Raw genomic sequence first — 25780 nt, 5'->3', positions numbered from 1 at the left:
TTCTCAAGAGTATGAATTTTGGTGCAGGAAAAAGAAATTAAGCCATAGCCCCAATAAATAAATTTTGCATTTTCAACTACTTGGTAAGGTATGCATCTTAAATGTTTGTACTTTAGGTCAGAAATAGTTTGTGTTTGCTCAAAAAATTGAATTCTTGTTTTATGACACAAGAGGCAAACTAGAGTTTTATACTACAGTCTAATCTCTCTCATCACTTTTCCAAAGAAATGGCAGAGGACACTAACCTTAGGGATGAACATCAGGATCAGGCAAACTGTAAGGAGGCAAAGGTCAGAAAGAAGACAACCTCAGAGGAGCTGACAATGTGGACAAAATTAGTTTAAGGGTAATAATCTATATATTCCTTGAAGGATTAGCTACCTTTCTAGAGATATTCAGGAAATAATAAACCAAATCAATTACATTTCACAATGACCACTTCAAATCTTAACTTTCAACTTAACAGTAAGTGAAGATATAACTGTCACAAATAAGAAATGCTACATCAATGTCATTAAGCTTAATGAATGTACGATGTCATGATCTACCTACAGTTCCATTTCACAGTGTCAGAGTACATGAGAAATTGCATACGAATCAGATTAAGTCAATTTTCATCAAAAGAAGTGAATGTATGTGGCAGACTTACAATAAATCCATTTCATGTGGAACAGAACATAGGATAGTTTAAAAGCCTTCCTTGTAAAAGCTTAACAACTTATTAAGTAAAAGTAAAATAACAAATGTTTTTAATCATATAGAAAAGGTACGAGGAAACACAAATTCATTTTAGAAAGGAATATCAGAAAACAATTTAAAATTTAAAACTATATATATTGGGGCGGCTGGGTGGCTCAGGTCATGATCCCAGGGTCCTGGGATCTAGCCCCGCATCTGGCTCTCTGCTCAGTGGGGAGCCTGCTTCCTCCTCTCTCTGCCTGCCTCTCTGCCTACTTGTGATCTCTCTCTCTGTATCAAATAAATAAAATCTTAAACCCAAACTGTGTGTGATATATATATATATTGCCAGGCATTGCTCTAAGAGTTTTATATATATTGACTCCTTCAGTTCTCATAACACAATGAGCTAGATGTTATCCTTCTCATTTATAGATATGGAAACTGAGGCTCAGAGAGGTTAAATAATGTGCCCAAGGCTAGATAGCCAAGGAAGTGATGACCAGCATCTGAGTCCAGAAATCTGGCTCTGGAAGCCATGTTTTTAAACACTCCATGTCCCCTCATACTTCCACACCTTGTTTATCTTGTTCCCTCTGCCTGGAATGCTCTTCTCAATCTCATCCACCCGATTAACTCTATTCATCATCTTTCAATATTCAATCCTCACATTTCTCATAAGTGTTTCCTGACACCACTACCCCTTCCAGCTGAGAGGCTCCTTGTCATTATACATCCAAAACATTATATGTTACTCTGTTACAACACATGCACTGAAAACAGCGTATTTCCTCAGCTAGACTGAATACTTAATAATGACTATTTTGGTTATTTTTATACATCTACAGTGTCAGAGTACCAGCAATACTCTAGAATATTAGAGTACCCTAATGGGGCCCTTATTAATTAACCAAAAGATAAGTACTGACTAGTAGTATATAAAAGAGGGGTGCCTGGGTGGCTCAGTAGGTTAAACCTCTGCCTTCAGCTCAGGTCATGATCCCAGCATCCTGGGATTGAGCCCTCTGCTCAGTCACTGTCTCTCTCTGCCTGCCTCTCTTCTCTGCCTACTTGTGATCTCTCTCTCTCTCTCTCTCTCTGTTGGATGAATAAATAAAATCTTTAAAAAAAAAAAGAAAGAAAATACATCACTCAAATACCATAATTGCTTAAACACTGGGGAGGAACTCTACCATATATCAATAAACAGAAATTCACCTAACACATAAGAAATACTTACCTTGGAAAATAGACATGTATTAGAGTAGAAACGATACTGTTAAAAAGGATACAAGTTTTGATACAATGGAATCAGAGATTTCAGAGCACGGCTTGCGTTTATAGCTGTTGCTCGAACCATAATGGGTAGGACCTTTCCATTCACAATAGCACCATCAAAAAGTGGACCAAAGAAGGGAACCTAATTGAGAATTTAGAACATAATTTTATACTCATATTGGAGAAAAGTTTTAAGAACAACCAAGACATTGCACACAAAAATGCTTCTACTTCCACTTTAGTTCTTTCTTCAGGAGAAATACTATCCAAATTCAATTTTTTTCCATGATTAACACCAGGATAATAAACAAAAAATGCCAAAGGTCTACAGGGTTTACCATTCAAAAGAACTGTGCTTCATATTCCCTGAGCTTCATATTCCCTGACAGTTTTCAAATTTCTGTACCCTCAATTGTACACAAAAATCCAATACTGGAAATAAATTCCTTTTCCTCCATTGAGTAAACACAGTGAAGATAATACATCCTTATAGGCAGCAAGTTCTTCATTATTTCTGTGTGATAGCAGCTTTACTACAGAACTTAAAAGACTTTTATTACATGGTTTGTTAGGAAAAAAAAAATCTATGTTTTGGTAATTGGTCAATTTTATCAGATGATTGACAGTTTCAAAGTTATTCTGTTTGAATATTGTTGGTACAAATGACAGCTGAAGGCAAGGATATGAGTTGTGATAATATAGTAAATATTTCAAAAAATATGGCTTTGTGGCCATATGCTGTCCCTGATGCATATTCTTCTTTGATTTTTAATTTTTTTAAAAAGATTATTTGAGAGAGAGCAAGCAGAGCCAAAGAGAGAGAACACGAGTAGGTGGCAGGGTGGGGGAAGGTGAGGGAGGTGGGGGTGGGGTGTGGATGTGGGGTGGTCATCAAGCCCAGAACCCTGGGATCATGACCTGAGTGGAAAGAAGATGTTTAACTGACCCTCCTCTTTGATTTTTTTTAAAAAGAAAAACCTGGGGAGGGGGGAGTAGACACTGAAAACAAAACAAAATACACACAAAAAAAGAAAGGAAAAAAAAAACCATTAAAAATATAACAACCATTAGTAGTTTGAATGCTGTATAAAAAGAAGAAGTAGGCCATAGTTTACTGACCTCTGATTTAGATAAATCCTAAAAAAATCTGGACGTAAGCTTAAATTCCCACCTGGGAAACTTAGTCTAATTCAAGGAATTCTAAAGATTCATGATCAACTGTCAAAAAATAGGTTTTCTATAAATTTAAAATCACTCAATTAAAAAAGTAAGAAAGATACCAAAACACTACCACACTTTTTAAATTATTTTGAAAGAAAATACTTGTGCAAGTGTATTTCAGCCCTATGGTATAAGAAATCCAACTGGAACTTTTTTTTTTTTTGACTTTGTAGAACTTTCCTTTATTAAGGTACATGACTAAATAATCATGTAATCCTTAGTAAGCTATATTAACTAAAATACAGAATGATTACTTCTTCTTGTGTCTTTTTTGAAAGTATAATCATCCTCTTAATAAAAGGTAATCCTTTTTTGAGTTTGGTAGAAAGAACTTCCACTCTGGCACTCCCATTTGAACATAGTTTCTTGCTATTTTTATAGTTTCAGCTCCTTCTGAACCAGACTTAGACATTTTACATAGGTACCAGAGTCTGTGTCTCACTTCCCCTGTTTTCATAGCCTGATATGCCTAGTCTAATCCTTCTGAAAGAAGAAACTCACAAACCCACAAAGAGCTCAAAATACATTATTAAGATGTAACAGAAGGAGTTCTTACCTCTGGTTTTTTCATTATCTGAATACTGAACATGTGATTTTTCATTGGATATATTACAATAAGGACATCACCAAATTCTGTAGGAATAATTCCTCTCCTGTAGTCTCTAGTATGCTCTGACCAAACAATGTGTACTTCGTCATTTCCCAAATGTCTCAACTGGAAAACCAAGAAAATAGTTCATAGTGCTTTAGAAAAAAGCATATGGCTCCTCAAAGAGCAACTGACAATATGCTATACTATACTATAAAAGGTAAAGAAATTAAAAAACGTAAATTTCATTTGATCATTTTCACAACACATGAAACACACTCAAAACATTAGGAGATGCTGCAAAAGACCAGAAAATATTAGGCTGTCAACAGTCAGTGGGAAGCAGAGGACTCAGAAAAAAAGTTCACATACAGCCCAAATTCTCTCTTTTTTTTTTTTTTTTAAAGATTTTATTTATCTATTTGAGACAGAGAGAAAGATCACAAGTAGGCAGAGAGGCAGGCAGAGAGAGGGAGGGAAGCAGGCTCCCTGCTGAGCAGAGAGCCCGATTTGGGGCCTGATCCCAGGACCCTGAGATCATGACCTGAGCCGAAGGCAGAGGCCCAACCCACTGAGCCACCCAGGTGCCCCAGCCCAAATTCTCTTCTTAACTAGCAACTATACTAGTTTCCCACTACCAAACCTTTTACAAAATTGTTTAAATGTTTTTTAAAAATGAGCAATGTAAAAAAATAAAAAATAAAAATGAGCGATGTAAGATTCTTCTCCTTTTTTTCTGACCATTCTCTCAAAGGGCTAATGAGTAGTAAAGTTGCCTTAAGAAGGCAACAGGAAGAGAAGGAAAAGAAATAGATAATTCATAAGTTGGGTAAATAATCTATTAAGTAAGAGAAGGTTGACTGTATTTGGTTCAACATCTTTCCAGGGTTTCTTTGCCTGTGGAATGTTGTACAAGAAATTCTTCCAAACAGACTTCTTGAAATGTGTTAGACTCTCAAGATGTTGTTTAAATATTTGTAGTGCTTACAAAGGCGCTTTTGGCAATCAGAGAGTTAACATTAAATGCTTACAATTATAAAAAAGCAAAACATCCAAAAGTTGAATTTCTAAGTTATAAGAAAAGATGAACTTAATACCCTTTAGTCTTGAGTTTTCTTTATGGAGATCATCATATAACATGTATTTTAATATAAAATTTGGTTATCTTAATTGATTCTGTCACTGCAAACACTTGAGTCCTTTTTGGTACATATCTCACATAAGCTTTTCTACTACTTTCAGATAAATGGACACACTGTCTGTGTGACATGCTGAAAGTTTAGAAGGTGTGGAAGAGAGAACTAGGATAAGTGTCATCAGTAGTTTTTGATGAGCTAACATACAAGCAATTTCCATTTTTGAAATATGCAATCTACTTGGCTTCAAGACCACAGAGCAGGAAAAAAGTTAAATGTGACTTCAATAAACAAAAAAGGCGCTCTCTTCTGTTACCCTTAGCCCTGGAGTTTTTTTGTTTTTAAGTAAGCTCTATGCCCAGTGTGGGCCTCAACTCATGACCCAGAGATCAAGACTTACTACCAAATGAGCCCACCATGTGCCCCGTAACCCTGGGGTCTTAACCTGGGTTCAAAGGGTCTGTGAATATTTAAAAATTACATGTAAAATTTTGTGTATTTTTCTAAGGAAAGAGTCTATCAAATAGAAGTATGGAACACAAAAAACCCCAAGAACCAGTGTTCTAGTGGTTTTTAAAGTCCCTAACAGCAGTCTATCTAAAAAATCCTAATTACTATGAATGTCGTTAATGTATCTGAAAATATAAGGCAAATCCCTGAACTTTAATATTTGTATTCCTAAGCAAGAAATGCCCCTCAAACACTTTGATGGATTATAAGACAGTACCCAGGCTGAATAGACAGACCAGAAACTATTATTTAAGAAATATAGTATAAAAATATTTATTTTCTTTTAAGGAGACTTTTTTTAGGCTTAAGTACATTAAAATTTTTTTGATTTTTGGAAACCATAAACATACTTATTGCTCTAAATGTATGATGGTAAACCTAACCATCAAAATATTGTTTAAGTTTTAATTCTCATTATTTACACCACACCACACATATGTGTGGACACACACATCCGTTGAACAATGTAAATTTAGTACTTGGGCTCTGTGACATTTTTAAAAACCAAACAGATTACACAACTTAGAAAAGCCATGGCTCTATAATTTCATTTTTTAATCAAAATACTTTAAAAATATCCTTCCTATACAGCCATCCCCATGTGTCAGCTTCCCTAATAGGTTTATGTTAACTGAATACAAAAGAAATGTGAAATAAATTTAACCAGGAGGGATGATCCAATCTAATTTTGATACATTAATGTCATATGCTGTACATGTTACAATAGCCGCCAGATCTAATACTAAGCTCCAGGCTATACTGAGATTTCCAAATGGCAGATTGTTCTAAGTGATATCAAGTATAATTGAAGTAATAAACGATAGTAAAAGCTGAGCACACTGTCAGGAAGAATTTAAGTATTTACTTTTTAAAATTAAATGAGTTAGGTTAGGAAAGACAAGACAACTGAAATAATGCAGGTCTCAATTTACAGAAAATTCCTTTTATTTATCTGCTACATTAACCCTTGAACTCTTGCCAAAGCTATCTATAATTTCTAGTGCCCACTTATCTAAAGAAATGGGAGAAAAGAGCTACTAAAGTTTTATCGTATAACCAAAGCTTGTCTTCAGATATCTACCACAGAGTCTTAAAAGTCTGTTATAGAAGAAGTTTAATGGAAAAAAAACATTGTATTTTTTAATAAGACACTGTAATGAAGATATTTGTGGAAAAGAACCACGTATATAACAATGTCATTCTAAACATGTTCAAGCATTCTGAGGGGGAAAGCTTCAAGAACATCCTTATCATTTTTTAAAAAGAGTAATTATGTTGTCATGATTAGGCATGTTTTTGTATCTTTAGGTCTTTAAAACCTGCAACACAATAAATGAAAATTGAGAAATTGCTAATTGCTATATAGATCTCATACATTTTTGAAAGATTACTGAATGAATTTTGAGTATTAACAGTTAAGAGAAATTTCAGTACGTTTGACATATTTAACATAAATACTTTATATAATATTTCATGTTTATTCCTATCTCTTATGGACTTACAAGATTGTGTTCTGTGTATACTCTCCAGGTTTTTCTATACTCTGAGAACTCTCAAGGAGTTCCTACCTACATGTTTTTGTACCCAGATACCAATCACTTCTTTTTTTCTTTTAAGATCTTATTTATTTATTTGACAGAGAGACACAGAGAGGGAACATAGGAGGGGGAGTGAGAGAGGGAGAAGCGGGCTTCCCGCTGAGCAGGGAGCCTGATGTGGGGCTTGATCCCAGATCCTGGGATCATGACCTGAGCAGAAGGCAGATGCTAAACAACTGAGCCACCCAGGCATCCCACCAATCACTTCATAAACAGAGTATAAGACTTCTGTACATGGGATGAATCTGCTAAAATGACTGGCAACCAAATGATTCTTCCAAATTCACTTCAAATGCTGCTGAAATAATTTTATTCAGGGTATATAATATAATATAGACTGCAGATTATCATTATCAATTCATGAAGATGAAGTACTTAATGAAATTCAACATCTGTAAAACTGAAGTCCTCAATACATTATAGAGTATCAGCACTGGAAGAGACCCTAAAGCTCTGATTTCCCACCCAATACACAACTCCCACTGCAATATCCCTGACAAGTTAATCCTGCCTCTGTCTGAATACTTCTAGGGTTGGGATCTTTATACCTTCATGAGTCAGGGCAATCATTTTTAAAGAGCTACAGTCAGAACATTCTTTATACTAAGCTAAAATTTGCTTCCTGAAGCTAGTTCTTCTAAAATGAGCCTTACCAAATAAATCCAGTCTATATTCTATATATTACCTTTTTCAGATATTTGAAGATTGGCCCAATATGTATCTCAACTTTTCTTTTCCATGTTAAATGTGTCTTTGGAGTTCCTCCTCTTATAGCTTACAAATCTATTCCTTATCGTGGATTATTACCTCAGTTTACCAATGTTTCTATTAAATTATGGTGTCTGGAATTAAACACATTAATTAATATATGCTCTAATACAATCAGCTCATAGTGGGACCACTTCCTCTGTTAACTAAATTATTTCCTGCATTTTTTCAAAGTTGGCTCAAATGGAAGTAGTAGTCAATTCAAACCCTTAAGTCTTGTTCTTACAAAGTTCAAAGCAGGTAAAACTGACTGCTAGATCTAAAGGGAGAATTTCATATTTGTTTTTATTAAATATTACCTTGCCAAGTTCAGATTATAATTAACTTATCAAAGTCTTTTTTACAGCCTGATTCTGCTACTCAGTGCATTGGTTCTCTCTGACCCACATTTGGGTTATCCTTAAATTCAATGTCCTGTGTCTTCATTTAGGTTATAGATAAAAATGTCAAGTGGGACAAGTCTGGGTAACAGCCTTATAGCAAGTAATTATAAATGTTTTTCCTGGTTCTAATAATATCCAACATTTATTAAATTCTTAACTATTCTAAGTGCTTTGGCATAATTTAGTTTTAACAACATGCTACAAAGTAAATATAATTGTTATTACCCCTATTTTTACAGATGAGGAATTGAAACTTAAAAAGATAAATTCATTTGCCTAATGTCACATGACTAGTGGCAGTCAGAACTGAAACCAAGGCAGTCTAATTCCAGAAACCATACTTTAACCACCTCCCTATATGCCTTTCATTAGTAATTAATTTATGTCTCCAGAAGTGATTATACAACCAGTTATGAACATACTTACTGAACTATTATTAAGACCACATTTCTTCGGCTTGTTCACAACAAACAACTTAGCTAAATGCTTTATACTGTCAATGGCCTTCCCTGATCTGGTAATCCTATTAAAACAAATTCAGTTACTTTGATGTGATTTGTTTTGGTGAACTCATGGTGGCTCCTAGTGATCACTTCTTCACTACCTAAGTGCTCACAAACCATCTGTTTAATAATCCTATTTTATCAGGCATTGACATGGAGCTCATGAATGCTAATTTTGGTAGTTAATGGACTACTTCATGTTCTTTTATGAAAATCAGATGTTTGCCTATCTTAAGACAACAAAATGTTTTCATTTTCCATGATTATTTCAGAGATTACATTCAACTTTAGATTTCCTCAATGTCATGAAATATCATTCATCTGGAAATGGAAACTAAATTTCATGCAAAGTAACTATATCATCTTTCACAAAATCAGCTTACCCTCTGACTTCCCTACCTCTACTGAAAGTACCTAACAACTAATTATAATTACTCAGGGTCAAAATCTGGAAGTCTTCAATTTCTGTTTTCCTTACTGTATCAAGCTCTTCATTTTTTTTTTTTAAACATTAGATTCCTTTTTTGTACTTTTCTTCCTATTTCATACACTGTTGTCCTACATCATATGGTAGTCATCCTGCATACCTGAACAGTCCATGAGTTCTTAAAAAGCTTCTCCCCTACCACCTACTTTTCTTCATACATTAGCAAATACAGAGAGCTGACTAAATGCATTGTACTGCTCGCATAGATACAATGGTGAAAATTCAACAAAAAATTAATAATTGAATAATTACTGATATCAATAATCCTCTAATATACTTCTCTGAATGCAAATAATAAAGAAAACTGATCTATAATGGTACTTGAAGAACGCACAGAAGTTAATTAGGTTAGGCAGTTAGGGAGACAGTGGTATACATGCAGAAATTTAAACTGATTAATACTGCTTCCACCCCTCATTTTTCCCGTTTTCCAGACACCCACACATAGCAAAACAGACACTATCAAATACTCCTCAAGCCTGTGAAAAAAGCATACTTTCATATAGTTTAGGATCATACATATTTTCATATGTTTACTTGCTGTCTAGATTATTCGTTTTTAGTAATTAAGAAAACCTTATTGAAACAATAAGCATGATGTCTAGTATACAATTACCCTAGCAAAGTGGGCACTCAATACACATTGCTGAGTATTAAAAAGACAGTCTTGAAAATGCTTTATTGAAATATGTGACTTTGGTGCAGGAGATGTGTTTGAAAAGACCACAGCTTGAAAGCTGTTTTTTTTTCCTTTATTTTTTTTTAAATTTTTATTTATTTGACAGACAGAGATCACAAGTAGGCAGAGAGGCAGGCAGAGAGAGAGGAGGAAGCAGGCTCCCTGCTGAGCAGAGAGCCCGGATGCGGGGCTCCATCCCAGGATGCTGAGATCATGACCTGAGCCAAAGGCAGAGGCTTTAACCCACTGAGCCACCCAGGTGCCGCGAAAACTGGTTTTTGAAATGTCTCAATAACCAACTGAAAAAAAGGCAAATCCTTATTGGACTTGACTTCTAAAATAACCAGAAGCCTGGTGTATAATTTTCCTTTAAAGTATTTTCCATCACAGAAACTCAAGAAAACAAAGCTATTATATTTGGAAATGGTTGGAGTCTGAAGTTTCAGAGAGGGAGAAGCAACAGTTTTTAGACATGTGGGGTGAATTCTTTTTTGGTTACATTTGGACAAACACAAACGTCAGAATTCTCAGAAGAACAGGGGAGGATGTTCAAGTCTGTATGCTTGTTGTGTTGAAGAAATGGAGAAACAGAGATGGGAAAGAATGAGGATAATGGGAAAAAGAGGAGACTTGATAAAGGGCTCAGAGAAAGAGAAACCGGAACAAGACAGGATCAGGTTAAATCTAGTTATTACTATAACTTATCTATAAACTATGGCACTTACTTGGGTAAATTTTTTTGTCATTACATAGTACACAGCATAAAAACAGAATTATCTGTAATTATGGCATTTATTTAAAGATCCCACTTTGTTTTTCAGAGTCCATCCCACTTTGATGGTGACAGGAGGCATAGTTCTATGAAGAGAATAAATTAGGGTAATGCAATAGCATTACTGAGTGAAGGGGACTTCTTTAGCTAGCATGGAAAGGTCTCTCTGAGAAACTGTCAAGTGAATCCGAGAATAGAGCAATGAGAATAAGAAAGCCTGGTTATGTGGAGAAAGAACATTTCAAATGAAAGAACAGTAAGTGCATACCCTCTGAGATGGGAATGAGTTTGACACGTTGGCAGGTTAGAATGACAGCCATAAGAGCAGACTACTAAATGAAAAGGAAAGTGACAGGAGATGTGATCAGAGAGGTAGGCAGGCAGGTGGCCAAGTCACTGAAGGCCATAGTGAAGAATTAGAACTTTATTCTACATGCAATGAGGAGCCACTGCTATCGCATCCAAATTACACCATTTGCAGTAGTGAGATAAATTTACTCTGAACCATTTATATTTCCTCATTTCTCTATATTCTTATCATAAAAAGTAGATTTACAGGCGCCTGGGTGGTTCAGTGGGTTAAGCTGCTGCCTTCGGCTCAGGTCATGATCTCAGGGTCCTGGGATCGAGTCCCGCATCGGGCTCTCTGCTCAGCAGGGAGCCTGCTTCCTCCTCTCTCTCTCTCTGCCTGCCTCTCTGCCTACTTGTGATCTCTCTCTGTCAAGTAAGTAAATAAAATCTTTTTAAAAAAAAAGTAGATTTACAGAAATTGGGGGTTAAGGGTAGAGTCTAGAATATTAAATAAAATTATTTTATGTAAGACTGTTATTTTGGGATTAAAACCATGAGTATATTTCTATACCCCCTATACTAACTACACTTTAACTAAATAATGAAAATTTTATTATTTTTATTTTATTTTATTTTAAATTTTATTTTATTTTATTATTATTTCTTAAATTTGTTTTTTAATTCATTTTCCAGACTATATTCAGCATAAAAGTTCTTTGGAAAGAAAACTATATTTCAGTTTTATTTCTAGACAAAATATAGAAAAACAGATTTAAAATGAGAATCAGACTAATCAGGTCAACAAAGCTGATTTATCTGGGAAACTACTGTGACCAAATTCCAAAACAGAAAAGGAAGTGCTGTCCATTACACTAACAATAATTCAGAGGAAACTGACTTAAGCCCCTCTTTCCCCTCTTTTGGGGGGTGCAGGAAATGACAGACTGTAATTCCAACTAAGTAAATTACAATGATCTCAACTTGATCTTTGTAAAACTTCTAACAGGGTGATTCAGCTACTTACAAAGCTTACAAGTGGCCAGAACAGGAGACCAAGGAAATGAGACAAGCTCCTGTGAACACTTTATACCAATGCTTACAGTACTTGTGATATTTAAGAGTAAACAGAATAAACTCAGTTAAGGGATTTTTTTTTTTCCCCATCAATTTTCCTCAGATAGAGATAATTTATAGAACAGGTATCTTTGTCTAGGGTTATATGAGGATTTCTGATATGGCAGTGTATTTCTAAGAGAGCACTTTGTACAACTGAATATTTGATTAATTTGTTCAAGAAGTATAGTCTATGTTGTAAAAATTCTACTGCTACTGTATTGAGCCTTGAAAAAGCTTCTCTTCTCAAGAAGTAAAACACTAGACTTAAACAGTTCAAGGATATTTACCTCTCATTCTGGGAAAATAAAATGTTTAAAAATAATTTACAAAATCACATGATATTTTAAATAAAAAATGAGAACTAAAATTAGTTTCTATAAGATAGATATAAATGATTTTCTCCTTTCAAGTTTAAAACAAAGAACCAGAGTCATAAATAATTCTAGCTTGCCAGAGGCACTGCTATTTCTTTATACTGACTGTCGACTACCTAATTTAATTAGAGGTATTAAACTCCATGCTGAGGTCAACGAGCCTTACTTCCTCCAATATTACACTTCAACCAGTGCTCATTAATGTGTCTACTGAATGGATTAACACACCTAAAGATATATCTACAGAGGAAAGGGGGACAACCTAATGATATCCAATTGTTCATTTGTAATAGGACACATGTTCTAGGCCTCAACTTATTACCACTAATGTGGAATTTATTAAATTCAGGAGAAAAAATACCAATACAGAAAGTGATTTTTTATTAAGGAGAACTGGTGTAAGACAACTGGTTACCATGATTAAGTTTAAATATTTAACCTTTTATTAAAAAGAAACTGATACTATAATAGAGCTAAAATATAAGCCTGTTAGAAAAATCTAACATACTAGGGCTCTGAAAAGCAGATTAAGAACAAGATTCATAGGGAACTGGGAAGAGGAAAACTCAGTATATAGAGAAATATAAATGCTAAGGTTTTTTTTTTTCCTATAGAAAGAAGGTTTAGAATAGTTATATTGAATTGTGAGATCAGGTATATTTTTCCTTTCTACTCAATTAAGTGAAATGTTGTCTCAATTTAATCCCAACCTGATAAAGATTTTATCTTTTTATTTTTTTATTGTTTAAAGACTTTATTTATTTATTTGACAGACAGATAGGGAGCACAGATAGGCAGAGGAGAGACAGAGGGAGAGGAAGAAGCAGGCTCTCTGCTGAGCATGGAGCCTGATGTGGGGCTCGATCCCAGGATCCTGGGATCATGACCTGAGCTGAAGGCAGCTGCTTAACTGACTGAGCCACCCAGGTGCCCCAACAGATTTTATTTAAACTGATTTAAATTACCTTAGAAGAGAACTAAACCCTTCCAAAATGATGTTGCTTTATTACCTATTGTTTGTAATTTTGATGGACTTCACTTTTATATGGTAGATGCTATACATGTGAAAGCTGTGACACTGTAACATTTTCTCACTAAAACAAACACTTTAAATTACTTTATGTATAAAAGCCTATTTAGCAACATGGGGGGTTTGAAGGGGAGGAAAAGAATAAATGAAACAAGATGGGATCGGGAGGGAAACAAACCATAAAAAACTCTTAATGTCACAAAACAAACTGAGGGTGGCCGGGGGCGGGGGGGGGCGGTAGGGAGAGGGTGATGGGGTTATGGACACTGGGGAAGGGTATATGCTATGGTGAGTGCTGTGAAGTGTGTAAATCTGGCGATTCACAGACCTGTATCCCTGGGACTGATAATACATTATATGTTTATTAAAAAATTAAAAAAATTATATTTAAAAAAAGGCCTAATTAGGGTAAGCATCTTCATTAAAGCAGGCATTAAAAGGAAAACCTAACAGATATAATTATTATAACAACTTAAATAATATACATGCTTGCATTATAAGATTGTAAAAATTTATAAACATATGCTTACATTTTAAAAAGTCCCAATACTTCTGACATCTCAATATTTTTTAAATGAATTTCTGTTTGTTTTCTTTTAATATTTTTATTTTTATTTATTTGACAGACAGAGATCACAAGTAGGCAGACAGTCAGGCAGAGAGAGGGGAGGGGGAGAAGCAGGCTCCCTGCTGAGCAGGGACCCCCCCCCCCCATGCGGGGCTTGATCCCAGGACCCTGGGATCATGACCTGAGCCGAAGGCAGAGGCTTTAACCCACTGAGCCACCCAGGTGGCCCTGACATCTCAATATTAAACAACTGGAATATTATGCCATGAAACTGTCTGTGTCCTTTCTTCTGAAAAGCAATGAGAAAAAAGACTGGGGGGAAAAAAAGAATATTCTAGAACTGTGGGACAACCACAAAAAAACTGTTACATGAAAGGAGAAGAAAGAAAGAAAGAGAAGCAGTATTTGAAGCAATACTGACTAGAATTGCCCCCAATTAATGTCAGACACCAAACCACAGATCCAAGAAGCTTGGGAAACACTGCACTTGGGCAAATCATCAATCTTCATAAAATCACAGATAAAGAAAAAAATCTTAAAAGAAGCCAGAGTTAAAAATATATTTTATTTATAGGGAACCAAAGAAAAGAATAATATCTGACTTCTCCCCTGAAACCATGCAAGCAAGGAGAGAGTGGAATGAAATATTTAAAATGTTGGGAGAAAAAAACTACCAACACTTAGAACTCTGTATTCTGTAAAATTATCCTTCAAAAGTAAAGGATAATAAAAACTTTCTCAAACAAAAATTGAGGGAATTAGTTGCCAGTAAACCTATCTTACAAGAAATTTAAAAGGAGTTCTTCAGAGAGAAAGAAAGTGATACAGGTTAGAAATTCAGATCCAGGGGTGCCTGGGTGGCTCAGTGGGTTAAGCCTCTGCCTTTGGCCCAGGTCATGATCTCAGGGTCCTGGGATCGAGCCCCACATCGGGCTCTTTGCTCAGCAGGGAGCCTGCTCCCCACCCCCCCCCCCGCCTGCCTCTCTGCCTACTTGTGCACTCTCTCTCTGTGTCAAATAAATAAATGAAATCTTAAAAAAAAAAATTAAGATCTACATAAAGAAAAGAAAAGCACCAAATAATCAATAACTTAAGGAAAAAGGAAAGCTTTTATTTTTCTTATTCTTAACTGATCAAACATATCAGTTTGTTCAGAGTAATAATAGCAATAATGCATGTGATTATGTATGCTTAGGTACATATATGCTAATCTATAAGTAAAATGAATGAAAGCAATGATATAGTGATAGGATGGAAAGATTAAATATACTGTGTTATTTATAAATATACTGTGTTATTTATAAGGTACTTGAAGTATCCATGAACCAGCATAGTATTATTTGAAAGTGGACTTAGGATTAGCTCTAAATGTATAGTACAAACTCCAGGGCTATAACTAAAAAAAATTAAGAAAGGAAAGTAGTGTAAGTGATATGCTAAGAAGGGAGAGAAAATGGAATCTTATAAAATGCTCAGTTACCACAGAAGGCAGAAAAAGTGTGAAATACAGAAATAGGAGCAAAGAACAGGGTAATAAATAGAAAACAGTAACGAATGTGGTAAATATTAATCCAACTATATCAATGATCACTTTAAATGTCAATGGTCTAACTTTAAATGTCAGTGGTCTAACTATACATTAAAAGACAGAGATTCTCAGAGTGGATAAAAAAAAAAAAAAAAGACCCATCTATTTGTTGCTACAAGAAACCTACTTAAAATATTAAGACACATATAGATTTAAAGTAAAGGGATGGAGAAAAATACCACGATAACACCAATAAAAAGAAAAGTGGGAGTACCTATATTAATTTCAGACAGAACAGATTTCAAGGCAAGGAAAGTTAAAGAGAGGCATTACAGAATGATAAAGAGGTTGATACTCCAAGAAGACATAACCCATCCTTCATCTGTATCCACCTAACAGAGTGTCAAAATATGTGAAGCAAAAACTGACAGAACTGCAACTAGAAGAATCTACTATTATAACAGGAAACTTTAATACTCCTCTATTAGAAATGGAGAAATCCAGCAGGCAGCAATCTGGTAAGGATATAGCTGAACTCAACAGCTCCATCAATCAACTGGATATAATTGACGTTTATAGACTACTTCCTCCAACAATAGTAGTTACACATTCTTCCCAGAATCACATGGAACATTCACTAGATGGACTACATTTGGGCCATAAAACACATCTTACCAAATTTAAAAGACGAGAGATCACACAATGTCTGTTTTCAGACCAAAATGGAATTAAACTAGAAATCAACAACATAAAGATAGCTGGAAAACCCCAAAATACTTGGAGATTAAAGAATATACTTCTAAATAACACATGGATCAAAGAATTCTCAAGAGAAAATAAAAAATATTTTTAACTAAATGAAAATGTTCTGGAAATGGATACTTGTGATAGTTGTACATTATAAATGTTTATGCCAATGAACATTTAAAAATGGTTAAGACAGAGCTTCTGAAAAGATGGTGGAGTCATAATATCCTAAACTTACCTCATCCCACAGGTACCGACGTAATAGCCACATCAATGAAACTAACTCTGAAAATGACTCATGACTTGAAGACTGGCAGAATAGACTTTCCACAGTTAACAGGGCAGAAGAGACCACATCAAAAAGGGTAGAAGGAGCAAAAATATGGCTGGAAACTCCCCCTTCCAGCATTCTCCCCACTCTGCATGAGACTAATCATAAATGAGAGCGACACTATACAGACATGGAGAAGAACAAGAAGATAAGACATCCCTTAATGGCACAGGGAACAAACCCCTGCCCAGTGTGTTCACAATAGGCAAAATGGGCCACTGTAGTTGACTGGACTGAATACAAATGCAGCTCAGTCACAACTGCAGGGAACACACAGCCCACAGAAAGACACTGCTGAAATGCCTGGTTCTAGTTATGAGGGGACATTGTACTGCAGGGCACTACAGGACCTCTTCTTCATAAAGCCACAACTTTCAAGAGCAGGAAACACAGCTGACTCTCCTAATACACAAAAACAAACACAGAGAGTCAGACAAAACGAGAAGACAAAGGAATTAGGTCCCAAATGAAAGAACAGGAGAAAACCACAGCAAAAGACCTACATTAAACAAAGATAAGCAATAGGCCTGATAAAGAATTCAACGTAATGGTCATAAAGATACTCACTGAATTTGAGAAAAGAAGGGAGGATCTTAGTGAGACCTTCAAGAAGGAGAAAGAAAATATAAAAAAGAACCAGTCAGAGATGAAGAACTCAATAGCTGACATAAAAAAATACACTAGAGGGAATGAATAGTAGATTAGAGGCAGAAGACTGGATCAGCAGTCTGGAAGGCAGAGTAATAAAAAGCAACCAAGCTGAATAGAGAAAATTAAAAAGAATAAGAAAAAATGAGACTAGGTGAAGGGAAGTCAGTGACCCCACCAACCACAGTAACGTTTGCATTACAGAGATCCCAGATGGAGGAGAGGGGGTAAGTGGATAGAAAATTTATGTGAAGAAACAAGAGATGAACACTTTCCTAATCTGGGGAAGGAAATAGAAATCCAGATCCAGGAAACACAGAGACCCCCAACAAAATTAACCCAAAGAGTTTCACACCAAGACATAATAATCAAAATGGCAAAACATAGTGAGAAAGAGAGAATTTAAAAGTAGCAAGAGAGGGCGCCTGGGTGGCTCAGTGGGTTAAGCCGCTGCCTTCGGCTCAGGTCATGATCTCAGGGTCCTGGGATCGAGTCCCGCATCGGGCTCTCTGCTCAGCAGGGAGCCTGCTTCTCTCTCTCTCTCTCTCTCTCTGCCTGCCTCTCCGTCTACTTGTGATCTCTCTCTGTCAAATAAATAAATAAAATCTTTAAAAAAAAAAAAAGTAGCAAGAGAAAATGGTTACATGTAAGGAAAACCCCATAAAGCTGTCAATTGATTTTTCAGCAGAAACTCTGCAGACCAGAAGGAAATGGAATGATATATTCAAAGTACTGAAAGAAAAAAATCTGCAACCAAGACTGCTTTACCCAGCAAGATTATCATTCAGTACAGGAGAGGTGAAGAGGTTCCCAAACAAACAACATCATCACCACTAAACCAATCTCAAAAGAAATGTTAAAGGGAATTCTTAGTGGAAAGAAGAGGCCAAAATTTTGTAAGAAAATTATGAAAGGAAAAAATTTCACAGGTAAATGCAAACATATAATAAAAATAAATTAAACAAGTTAAAACATGGGGCACCTAAGTGCCTCAGTGGGTTAAGCCTCTGCCTCAGGTAATGATCCCAGTGTCCTGGAATCGAGTCCCACATCTGGCTCTCTGTTCAGCAGCAAGCCTGCTTCTTCCTCTCTCCCTGCCTCTCTGCCTACTTGTGATCTCTGTCTGTCAAATAAATAAATAAAATCTTTAAAAAAAAAAAGGTTAAATACAAAAGCAGTAAAATCAGTTGTATCTATAAAAATCAGTCAAGGGGCGCCTGGGTGGCTCAGTGGGTTAAAGCCTCTGCTTTTGGCCCAGGTGATGATCCCGGGGTCCTGGGATTGAGCCCTGAATTGGGCTCCCTGCTCAGTGGGGAGCCTGCTTCCTCCTCTCTCTCTGCCTGCCTCTCTACTTGTGATCTCTGTGTGTCAAATAAATAAATAAAACCTTTTAAAAATAAATAAATAAATAAATATTTAAAAAAAAATCAGTCAAGGGATTCTCAAAATAAAAGGGTATACAGTATGACATCATATAACGTGGGGGTGAGGAGTGATTCAAATTTAAATGAACATCAACCTCATATAGACTGCTTTACACATAAAATGTTATATATGAACCTAATGAAAACCACAAATCGAAAACCTGTAAGAGTTACACAAAAGATAAAGAGAAAAAAATCCAAGCATACAAGTAAAGACATCAACAAACCATGATCAAAGACAGCAAGAGAATAAATAGGGAAGAGCTACAAAAAGAACTGCAAAACCAGTAATAAAAATGGCAATAAGTACATATCTATCAATGATGAATTTAGATGTAAATGGACTAAGTGCTCCAATCAAAAGACATAGGATGACTGAATGAATTAAAAAAGCAACATTTATAATTTGCCTATAAGGCAAATTCACTTCAGGGGCGCCTGGGTGGCTCAGCGGGTGGCTCAGCGGGTTAGAGCCTCTGCCTTCGGCCCAGGTCATGATCCCAAGATCCTGGGATCGAGCCTCAGCCCCACATCAGGCTCCCCTCAGTGGGGAGCCTGCTTCCCCCTCTCTCTCTGCCTGCCTATCTGCCTGCTTGTGATCCCTGTCCCTGTCAAATAAATAAATAAAATCTTAAAAAAAAAAAAAAAAAAAAGAGAGACTCACTTCAGACCAAAGGACACATACAGATCCAAAGTGAAGGGATGGAAAAAGATTTACCATGCAAATGGAAGCAAAAAGAAAGCTGTGGTTGCAACACCTATAACACAAAATAGACTTTAAAACAAAGACTATACCAAGAGAAAAAGGACAATAAATAATCATAAAGGGAACAATTCAACAAGAAGTTATAACAATTGTAAATATCTATGTGCTCAAAATAGGAGCCTCCCAATACATAAAGCAGCTATTAACAGATAAAAAGGAAGAAACTGACAGTAATACAATAGTAGGGGACATTAACACCCCACATACATCAATGGATAGAGCATAAAGAAAATCAATAAGGAAACAGTGGTCTTGAATGACACATTAGACCAGATGGACCTAAGAGATATATTCAGACATTCCATCCAAACACAGTGGAATATAGGGATGCCTGGGTGGCTCAGTCTTTTGAATGTCTGACTCTTGATTTTACCTTGGGCCATTATTGTGGGATGGTGGGGTCAAGGCCTGTGTCGGGTTTTGCACTGAACATGGAACCTGCTTGGGACTCCCTCCCTCCCTCTCCCCCTCCTTTCTCCCTGTTGCATGTGTGCATGTGAATGTTCTCTCTTCCTCTCTCTCAAAATGAAACAAAAAACCAGAAACAAACCCCAAACGGTGGAATATGTATTCTTTTCAAGTGCTCATGGAATATTAGCCAGAACAAATCACATTAGGCCAAAAACCACACACTAAAATACATACTACTAAACAATAAATGGGTCAACAAAGAAACCAAAGAGGAAATAAAAACTACATGGTAACAAATGAAAATAAAAACACAAGGGCCCACAATCTTTGGGAGGCTATAAAACCTGTTCTTTTTTTTTTTTTAATTGTTTTTTAAGGTTTTTATTTATTTATTCAAGAGAGAGTGAGATCTTGAATAAATAAATAAAACAAAGAATAAATAAATAACAGAGGGAGAATGAGGAGGAGAAGCAGACTCCTCACTGGACAGAGAGCCTGATGAGGGGTTCAAAACCAGGATCCTGAGATCATGACCTGGGCTGAAGGCAGATGCTTAACTGACAGAGCCACCCAGGCGCCCCTGTAAAAGCTGTTCTGAGAAGGAAATTTATAGCAATACAACCTACCTCAAAAAAACAAGAAAAATCTCAAATAAGCAACCTAACCTTACTCCTAAAGGAGCCAGAAAGACAAGAACCAACAAACCCAAAGCTGGCAGAAGAAATAAAAAAGATTAGAGTGGGGGCGCCTGGGTGGCTCAGTGGGTTAAAGCCTCTGTCTTCAGCTTATGTCATGATCCCAGGATCCTGGGATCGGGCCCCACGCGAGCTCTCTGCTCAGCGGGGAGCCTGCTTCCTCCTCTCTCTTTGCCTGCCTCTCTGTCTACTTGTGATCTCTGTCTGTCAAATAAATAAAATCTTTAAAAAAAAAAAGATTAGGGTGAAATAAATGAAATAGAAACTTAAAAGCAATAGAAGAGATGAGTAAGACCAAAGCTGGTTGTTTGAAAAGATCAACAAAAGGGATAAACCTTTAGCCAGACTCTTCAAAAAAAAAGAAAAAAAAAAAAAGAAGAGTGAACACAAATAAATGCCATCAGAAGTGAAAGAGGAAAAATAACCAACACTACAGATATATAAAGGATTATAAGAGAATATTGTGAAAAATTATATGCCCACAAATAGGACAACCTAGAAGAAATGAATAAATTTGCAGAAACATATAACCTTCCAAAATGGAATCAGGATAAAACAGAAAATTTAACAGACCAAGTACTAGCAATAAAACTGAACCAGTAATCAAAAAACTCCCAACAAACAAAAGTCCAGAGGTGGCTCAGTCGGTTAAGCATCTGCCTTCAGCTCAGGTCATGATCCCAGCTTGGGGTCTGCTTCTCTTTCTCCCTCTGCCCTTCCCCTGCTCTTGTGCTCTCTAATAAATAAAGAAGATTTTAAATGATAATAACAATAACAAGAAAGTCCAGAAAAAGATGGCTTCACAGGTGAATTCTACCAAATATATAAAGAAGAGTTATGACTCATTTTTCTCAAACTACTCCAAAAAATAGAAGAGGAAGGAAAGCTTCCAAATTTATTTACAAGGCTAGGATTACCCTGATGCTAAAACCAGAGTAATAAACAAAAGAGAAAAAGAAAGAAAGAAAGAAGAAGGAAGGAAAGAAAGAGAGAGAGAAAGAGAGAGAGAGAGGGAGGGAATGGGAAGGGAAGGGAAGGAATGGAAAAACTATGGGACAATCTGACAAAAATAGATATGAAAATCCACAAAAAAATATTAGCAAACCAAATCCAACAATATATTAAAAAAAATCATTCAGCACAATCAAGTAGGATTTATCCTTGGGATGCAAGAGTGGTTCAATATCCACAAATCAATCAACACACTGCGCATTAACAAGAAAGAGTAAAAACCATATGATCATCTCAAGAGATGAAAAAGCATTTGACAAAATACAACATCCATTCACAATAAAATCTCTCAAAAAAGTAGGGTTAGAGGGAACCCACCTCCACATAATAAAGGCTATATATGAAAAAAAACCCACAGCTAACAAGACATGCAATGGTGAAATATGAGAGCATTGCCTCTAAGATCAGAAACATGACAAAGATGTCCACTCTCATCACTTTTATTCAACATAGTATTAGCTACAGCAATCAGACAATACAGACAATACAAAGCATCCAAATTCATAAGGAAGAAGTGAAGCTGTCACTATCTGCAGATGACATTCCACTGTACATAGAAAACCCTAAATTATCCACAAAAAAACTACTAGCACTGATAAATGAATTCAGTAAAGTTGCAAAATACAAAGTCAATAATACGGCTGAAATTTCTTTATACTGATAATAAAGGAGAAATTAACAAAACAATCCCATTTTTAACTGCACCAAAAAGAATAAAATGTCTAAGAATAAACTGCACTCTGAAAACTATAAAACACTGATGAAAGAAGCTGAAGATGATACAAACAAATGGAAAGATATTCCAGGCTCATGGACTGGGAAAACCAACACTGTTAAGATGTCCATATTGCCCAACGCAATCTATGAATTCAGTGCAATCCCTATCAAAATACCAATAGTAATTTTTACAAAACTAGAATAAATAATCTTAAAATCTGTATGGAACCATGAAAGACCCTGAACAGCCAAAGCAATCTTGAGAAAGAACAAAGCTTGGAAGTATCATAATCCCAGATTTCAAGATACACTACAAAGCTGTAGTAATCCAAACAGTATGGTACTGGCATAAAAACTGACATATAGGTTAATGGAACAGTCCAAAGAACCTAGAAATAAACCTATGTTTATTTATATGGTCAATTAATCTACAACAAAGGAGGGGAAAAACATACACTGGGGAAAAGACAGTCTCTTCAACAAATAGTTCTGGGAAAGCTGGACAGCTACATGCAAAAAATAAAACTGGACCACTTTCCTACACCATACACAAAAATAAAATCAAAATGGTTTAAAGATCTAAATGTAAGACCTAAAAACATAAATTAGAAGAAAACATGGGTAAGTAATTTTTTGGACACCAGCCATAGAAACATTTTTGTAGCTATGTCTCCTTAGGCAAGAGAAACAAAACCAAAATTAAACTATTGGGACTACAGCAAAATAAAAAGTTTTTATACAGCAAAGAAAGTTATCAACAAAAGGACAAGGCAACCTCTTAAATTAGAGAAGACAACCGCAAATGATATATCTGATAAAGAGTTAATATCCAAAATACAAAAAGAATTTATAAAACTAACACCAAAATAATAATCTAAAAATGGCCAGAGGACCTGAATAAACATTTTTCCAAAGAAGACATACAGGTGACCAATAGACACATGAAAAGATGTTCAACATCACTAATCATCAGAGAAAGACAAATCAAAACCACAATGAGATATCACCTTATACCAGTGAGAATGGCTAGAATGAAAAATAAAAACAAAAACAAAAACAACTACCAAGAAATAAGTATTGGCGAGGATGTGGAGAAACAGGAACCCTGTGCACTACTGCTGGAAATGCAAATTGGTGCAGTCACTGTGCAAAACAGTGTGGAAAACAGAATTACCATATGATCCAATAATTCCATTACTGCATATTTATCCAACGAAAACAAAATACTAATGAAATGACATAGGCACCTCTATGTTTACTGCAGCATTATTTACAATAGCCAAGATATAGAAGCAACCCAAGTGTCCATCCATAGATGAATGGATAAAGAAGATGTGGTATATATATAAATATGTACAATAGACTATTACTCAGCCATTAAAAAAAAATGAGATCTTGCCATCTGTGACATCATGGATCAACCTAGAGGGTATAATGCTAAGTGAAATGTCAGTCCGACAAAGACAAATTCTGTATTATTTCACTCATGTGTAGAATGTAAGAAACAGAACAAATGAACCAAGAAAAAAATGGACAAAGAGAACTGGACTCTTAAATACAGAGGGAACACTGGAGGTTGCCAGAGGGGAAAAGGGTTGGGGGAATGGGTGAAATAGAGAACTGTTATTACAATGCACAAATCCAAAACTAATATGACACTGTATATTAATTATGCATCAATGAAAAATTTCCAAACCCTATAAAAAATTAAATAAAAAAATTTTTAAAAAGTGAAAATAGTAAATTATATATGTAATTTTTACCACAGTAAAAAACTTTCTATATGTAGAGATGAAATAAACTATTAATGCTCAATACTTATTTCCTCAAAACTCTGTAATACATCCAACACTTAAAAATGTTACCACTTAACAATATAATTTTAATTAGAACTCAACCATTTAACAATTCTTAAATGGTGTTATCTTCTCCAAAATTAATTTTCTTATGATAACAACTTGTTAAACATTCATTTCAGGAACTTCTTAAGTAATTAAGGACACACCCTCATGGCTGTTTTGAAAATAGTAAGAAATCCTACTTATTTGACATTTCTGCAAAGGTCATAGGAATAAAATTTCCAGTACCATATAATTATCATTTTTAATATAGTGAAGTAAAAATACCCTGGCATAGTTTTCTTTAAAAAAAAAAAGAAAAAGAACAAAACTGTTTTTTTTTTAAACAAAAAATGATGTACTTTATTGTTCTTTTATGTTTGTAATCCAAAATACTATCAATTTTAGACTCTGCTCTGGAGTTTAAAAGTTGTATCCATGGAGCCATGGATTATTATGAAAATGATAATGATAAATGTGAGTCGTGGCCAAGTTCTTAATGATTAAAATTATCCTTTAAAACAATTTTTAATTATTTTATTTATTTTTAAAATTTTATTTTATATTTTTAGCGAGGGAAAGAGAGTGTGTGTCCAAGTATGAGAATAAGAGCAGGGGAGGGGCAGAGAGAATCCCAAGCAGGCTCCACCCCTAGCACAGAGTGCCACACAAGGCTGAACCCTCATGATGTTGAGACTGATTCTGGCTTGAGCCAAAATCAAGCATTGGACACTTAACAGACTGAGACACCAGGTGGCCCTAAAATTATCTTTTTGCACTATACTTATAATTATCTCTAATTCAGGAATGGCTTATTTTCATAGAGATTTATAATGAGTTGACGGAAGAAAGTGCTTAATTGACATTTTAATGAAGTTTCACTCCAATCCACCTCTTCACCATCTTCTTATCAATATTCATGGATCATTTTCTACTTCTAAAAACTATGCAACAAGAAATTCTATAGCAAACCAGTTACTGAATATACTTTCTTACATTTATCAATTATCTCCACCTTTACTACTCATTCCAATCTAATCAGCATCCATACATTAGTTTTATCAACCATTACTCATTTAGTAGGCAAGTTCCAACAGTACTTTAAATTGTAAACAAAAGGCTTCAAGGGTACTGAATCAGTCTTATCAAATATGTGAGAGGACTTCTGAAATTCCTTTACAAAAGAGTGTGAGAATATGCCGTTCTTGTAGTTTATTAATATGGTATAAAGAGTCTGGTATCAGGCAAAAGAATATTAAATAAAATGACCAATGATATTAAGTTGGTTACATTTAGCAGTTTTGAATAAACTGAAGGAGGAGGAGAAGGAGGAGAAAGAGAAGGTGAAGAAATACTGGACAAGGTTTTATTCTTAAAAATATTTCTCCCTAAGAAAACCAAACATGATTGAATACATGTAACTGTACTCTGAGGTACCCCTACAATCACTAGAACGACTCTTAAATGCCAGTGCCACCTACAGAAAAATGATGGTGTAGGTTTAAAGCACAAGGGCCATCAAAACCATTCCACCACATCTCTTGTAAATTCTAAGGTAGTAAAATTCTTTTTCATTATTATGGTTTATCTTATCTGCTCTTAGTTTTAGTTAAAATTTATGATAAAGAATGTTATATTTTAAGTGCTTTATAATAATATAAACTTTTGCTCTCCCTCAATCAA

The 25780-nt window shown here is 35.3% G+C and overlaps 1 protein-coding gene across 11 annotated transcripts in view; it reads right to left on the bottom strand.

The window, feature by feature from the left end:
* Positions 1-25780, bottom strand: part of RALGAPA1 (Ral GTPase activating protein catalytic subunit alpha 1) — a 267907-nt gene that overhangs the window by 28314 nt on the left and 213813 nt on the right. For 10 of the 11 annotated variants that reach the window (XM_044232095.1, XM_044232088.1, XM_044232089.1 and 7 more), the window contains 2 exons: positions 3734-3892; positions 1971-2098 (listed from right to left, as the gene is read on the bottom strand). The exons of the other annotated variant lie outside the window; for it this stretch is intronic. In XM_044232095.1, the coding sequence (XP_044088030.1) occupies positions 1971-2098; positions 3734-3892 (287 nt within the window). The remainder of the gene's footprint in view (positions 1-1970; positions 2099-3733; positions 3893-25780) is intronic. 11 annotated transcript variants of the gene reach the window in all.

Source organism: Neovison vison, chromosome 13 (assembly GCF_020171115.1).
Source record: "Neovison vison isolate M4711 chromosome 13, ASM_NN_V1, whole genome shotgun sequence".
NCBI classification, from domain to species: Eukaryota; Metazoa; Chordata; class Mammalia; order Carnivora; family Mustelidae; genus Neogale; species Neogale vison.
This window is presented reverse-complemented; position numbering and strand designations above follow the sequence as displayed.